The sequence below is a fragment of the Limulus polyphemus genome, unplaced genomic scaffold (assembly GCF_000517525.1).
Source record: "Limulus polyphemus unplaced genomic scaffold, Limulus_polyphemus-2.1.2 Scaffold489, whole genome shotgun sequence".
In the NCBI taxonomy this organism is placed as follows: Eukaryota; Metazoa; Arthropoda; class Merostomata; order Xiphosura; family Limulidae; genus Limulus; species Limulus polyphemus.
In genome coordinates, this window is record NW_013666099.1 from 539,033 (window position 1) to 544,546 (window position 5,514).

Genomic DNA, 5,514 nt, shown 5'->3' on the forward strand with positions numbered 1-5,514 from the left:
TGAATCATGTCATTAGTTCTGAAACGGTGAGCAAAACATATCATACATACCGAGATTTCTTCGGGTACACTTTTAATATACTGGATAAAATCCGTCGCTTCCTTGGCTTTTTCAGAGAGTAACTGGAGATTTTGGGACAGCTCCGTCTGGTGACAGAAATAAAAGAAAATAGCTTTAATGCTTCCATCAAGTTGTTCTACAAAAAGTTTTATTATGTTTTACACATTACTAAACATACTTTACACAAAATTCGGTACTACCGAGAAGTTGAAAAATAAGAAAAATTACCGTTGAACTGTTTCATGTAATCAATTTGACTGTTGGTATATAGCGATACTTATAAGAAAATCTGATTTCTTAAATTCATTCTATGATTATATTAAACTAACAGAGCTTTCTAGGCTTAATTACCATATGCACGATATTATAATAATTTATAAAATCTTACAAATGAATTGTGTTGATCAACTGAGAATAACACGGCTGGGGATAAGAAGCTAAGCTTCAGAAAAAAAAAACATCTTTATTACACCACTATATTACATCACTTGATTCTTGAGTTAAGTATACTTACGCAAAAACTCCATACTTCCGTTGTAAGAAAAGTTCAATATGGAGTGCTTCGAACGAGTTTTTCAAAAGTTCCAACAGTTGGGTTAATAAGAATATCAGAAGTAAAATAGAAAACATGTTATGATAACCTTATGATATTTGGTTCATTTTCTATATCACGGTACACATAACTATGAAACAGTGTTTTTTAGTGTGTTCATTCGTTGGCGGGATCGTTTGGATTATTTGGTAAAAGTAATGTCAAGTCCAGTCCACGTAACAATAACAAATTACTTTATTTATTCAATAACGCTTGCTAAAGGCTACGTTTCCTTTGATGCAAGTTACGGGCTTAAGTTCGCTAGTCAATAGCTTGACAATAGATACTTCATTGAACTAACTCGTATTTATAACTAATGTACCAATATACAGATATCAGTCGAGTGAATCTACTGGCGGCTCTATCCTTGTTGTCCTCAGGAAGTGGTCACGACAGGAAATCTGGGCTCCTCGCCATATTGACTTTCATTTGCAAATTCTTCTCTGAAGTTATCCAGTTGGCTGTTTTCCCCTGACGTACTTTCAAAGACGATCACAGTGGAAAACCTTTGTATTAGACCAACCATCTGTCTGGACTCTGTAAAATCCATCACTGGTTCTTTTCAGTACAACGTATGACTTTTCCCAATAACTTCTTAACTTTGGAGTTCGTCAGAAATTGTGAGGAGGATTGTAAAGCCATATCATGTTTTGCTGAATCTGGTCTTATTGTAAAGCCATATCATGTTTTGCTGAATCTGGTCTTATTGTAAAGCCATATCATGTTTTGCTGAATCTGGTCATATCAACATTAATGCCATAGCAACTCTTCATTTCAACATAAGCCTTTTCTGGGTAAAATCATACCCGACATTTTTTCTTCATATCCATGGAAGCTCTACCAACAGTTAATCCTTCAGAAAATGATGAAGTGTTTAGTTCCATTATGCCCTTGTCACTGGATATAGATTTATTGCTCCTGGTATCAGTATTTCACTTCCTGGAGGTACAGTGATCACCCTCTCTCCTTTCACTAGGAGTTCGACCTCTCGTGTAGTAACTGGCATGTAGTACATAATGGTGTAGTAACTGGCATGTAGTACATAAGGTTTTCCTGGTCATATACTGTGAGGCTATTTGAAACTAGTCTAACCGTGCATCCACGTCTCTATATACTGCAAGTTCCCAATATGCACTCTTCCTCAGTGTTGGTTACCCACACATCATGAGACATAGAGAAGCTTCCTACAATAAGGTTAACTTCCAACTTTCCTCTTTGATCTAACTTTATGTCTACCTGCTGTTCACAATCAATCCTTCTTCTCTTTTCATCTCTAAAAGCAATTTCCCACCTTTCATTAACAGATCGGGTCGAACAACAGTAGCTGTAGAACCAGCCTCGATCAACAACATGTCGCAAGGTCTTCCATCAACAAACCCAAGGACGCGAAAACTACTTTCTTCAAATAATTAATTTCTTATATCATTTGTGGTACATGGAGTATTTTCAGCTGATCTTCGCCATATAAATCTAGCTCGTTCCTGTCTAAGACACATCCTTACGGTATTGTATCCTTGGTGTGTTGACAGCTGTTGATTCTTCACAGTCTTGGCTGTAATGGTTCCACACATTTAAAACAATTCCCTCTTTATATTACCCTCTTGGAGGAGCTATTATTCCATACTGGCTTTAACCTACAGTTACTACCAATACATGCTTTCTTGTTACAGTTGAAAAACTTATTGTCTGGTGGTTTATTTCCTCCATTCTTCTATGTAATCAGTTGTTTAACTAATCCTCTCAGTTCTTCTAGACTGTCGTCAGGGGGAGTTGATGTTTCAATACCAGACTGATGATGATTCTGTAACTTCTAGATGGTACTTTTACTAGTTTATCTGTAACTTTAATGGATTCTAGTTCCATCACCAACTGCAGTGCTTCCTTTAAGGATGTACACCTACTTTGTTTGAAATTAATTCTCCTATCATCGTCTGTTATGACATCTATAAACTGGTCATGTGCCAACGAATTCACCACAGTAACACACATTTATAACTAATGTACACGTCTAGATATTAAACAAATTTTCTAGATTTTAACTTCATGTGCCCTAGAGCTAACATCTAAATTAAATAATATGAGCTGTAATTTAAATGTCGTATGAAACTATGTAAATTGTTTCTTTGTTTCAAAATTTTGTATAAAGCTACCGAAGGATTAATTGCATATAGATTTTTCCTAATTTTCAACTGATACATTATAAGAAAGGCAGCTAGTCAACAGAACCTGTCGCCTTCTATTGGGCTACTATTACGTGATCGGATAGTGGAATTTGACCGTCAGTATTTATAATACACTCAAGATCCTAAATTGTGGAGTGAATTTTTGCGGCAACGAGTCGTCCTGGGTTTATAGTCCAGACACGCTGGCCAATAGTCCACACGAGATCCCTACTGAAAATATTTTCATGAAAAAAAATGTGGAAGAAAAATTAATTATGCTAGCGAAACCTTTAAAGATCCAGAGATATACAAAACGCTGTGGAATATATCAGAAGTATAAGTTGGAGGGTAACGGCGATTTAAAAATAAAGGCTGAGTTTAAACAAATTGTCAGATTTAAGAGTAGAACAGGACATCGAGAGTTCGAATCCCCGTAACACCAAACATGCTCGCCCTTTCAGCCGTGGGGGCGTTGTAATGTGACGGTCAATCCAACTATTCGTTGGTAAAAAAGAGTAGCCCAAGAGTTGGCGGTGGGTGGTGATGACTAGCTGCCTTCCCTCTAGTCTTACACTGCTAAATTAGGGACGGCTAGCGCAGATAGCCCTCGTGTAGCTTTGCGCGAAAATCAAAACAAACAGAACAGGACAAAAAACTTAAATAAGGCAGCTCATTTAAGGGTCAAAAATGAAACAGAAAATCAAAGTTTACAATAAAGATTTTAAAAAGGTACCGGGTTATCGAAACTCAATATTTCTAATAAGGTTAAGAGAACTTACTGAAGTTTTTGTTTCCGTGTCTTCACTACGAAATCCAGTGATTTCTGACCACTTATCCGCAAAAACGTCCAGTGGAAAATGAAAAACGAGCAAAAAGAAAGAAAAAATTACTGTGGAAAATTCGATTTTGGTGGAATTGATAACTTATACATATTTTAGGAGGAGAGTGTCGGTTCCTTCTTAGTTTGTCTCCCGATGGGACGGCGCTAATTTTACGGACTTACAAGTCTAAAATCCTGCGTTCGATTCCCCGCGGTAGACACAACAGATAGCCAACGATGCTATGCTCTAAAAACAATTAAACCTTCTTAGTTCATTGTAGAATAACCCGATAACTTTCAGTACAAAGCTCACTGAAAAGGTTAAATTTAGAAACAGAACTACAAGCAGGGGTATACCAACTGCCCCTGCAGACTCCGCGGTGTGGGGGGAAGGGGACTCGCTAAATAAGGGCCCATAACGCTATAATGAATGTGATATGAAAAGGGACCGCATGAGGGTTTCACACAGTCTGAGCTACGCCTCTAACTACAGGCCTATACAGTGCAGGAGTTTTCCTAGTGTGCAGTTGATCACAAAATATGCACCTGTAAAAATATTTGTGTAGTTGAATATATATGAAGTTCAAGTGGATAAATATTAAAAAAAAACATATTTAATATTATAAAATTCTATTCCAGAGTTGATAAATAAATGTATTTACTAGAATACTCTTCATTTTTTGGATCATTTGTTACTAGGCCTATATATATGAGGTGCAATAAGGCGTCATGTATTAAAAAATGATGAAGTTAGAATATCATTGTGCAGTTGAAAAAATTCTTAAATAAAGCTCTGATACAGTCCAAACCGGCTGTAGGGATTTTTACAAAGATTTTGCCGATGCGTAGAGAGAGAAATTTTAGAAATCACTGGTGTAAAAAATATATCTCGGTGATTCCCGAATAAGCTTCGTTTAAGGAATTTTCTAAAAGAAAATCAAACTACAAAATGCTTTAATATTACGTCTATCTAATGTTCTGAAAACTACAAACCCTACCTTTAAGATAATTTAGTTCCATTTATCATCTTCTTGTAAGGGCAGAGGTTGGGAGTTTCACATAGAAATTTTATGGTGGTTTCATTTCTATTTCAAGAACTTTAAGGGTAACTGCCTTCTCACAACTGGCTGCAGACAGTGAAAGGCAATAGGAATTGAGACGTTGTGGGTGTAAGCACTCTACTCCGCACCCTTATTTTATTTTCCATAATGGCTGGCTAGTTTATCATCAGCGTTTGGATATTGTCTGATAGATGGGATATCCCCAACGCATTTGGCTGCTATTATCACAGACATTATCCATTATGACATCAAGTTGACAACTAGGACTGACAATGACAATGCTTATTTGGTATTAAGTTCATTATTGTTTTATAATGCTGATTTAATTGCTTATTAACAATTAATGTAATTATTATTATTACAGCTATCTATTCATTCATTTCTATATATTTATATATATATAATTTCCACACTTACGACTGTGTTAAAAAATCCTCGGATTCATAAGTAGATTTTGACGAAAACCTAGCTGAGGCAGCTCATTCACAAGTAATAAAAATGAAATAGAAAATCCAAAAGTTTACAATATAGATTTTAAAACGCTATCCATGTACTAATACACACTTGAGTAAATGTGCTAATATACAGATGTCAATGTATGGTAATATGTGTTTCTGTGTGATAGTATATACATGTATCGATGTACTAATACACACTTCAGTAGGTGTACTAATACACGCTTGTGTAGGTGTACTAATCCATACTTGAGTAAATGTGCTAATATACAGATGTCAATGTATGGTAATATGTGTTTCTGTGTGATAGTATATACATGTATCGATGTACTAATACACACTTGAGTAAATGTGCTAATATACA

The 5,514-nt window shown here is 35.8% G+C and overlaps 1 protein-coding gene across 1 annotated transcript in view; it reads right to left on the minus strand.

Annotated features, from left to right (window-relative positions):
- LOC106458591 (E3 ubiquitin-protein ligase TRIM9-like) overlaps positions 1 to 3,703 on the minus strand; it is a gene marked incomplete at its 5' end in the record, with an annotated part of 25,787 nt that extends 22,084 nt beyond the window's left edge. The window contains 2 exons of the mRNA XM_022384849.1: positions 51 to 146; positions 3,594 to 3,703. Of these exons, the coding sequence (XP_022240557.1) occupies positions 51 to 146; positions 3,594 to 3,703 (206 nt within the window). The remainder of the gene's footprint in view (positions 1 to 50; positions 147 to 3,593) is intronic.
- Positions 3,704 to 5,514: the final 1,811 nt, after the last annotated feature.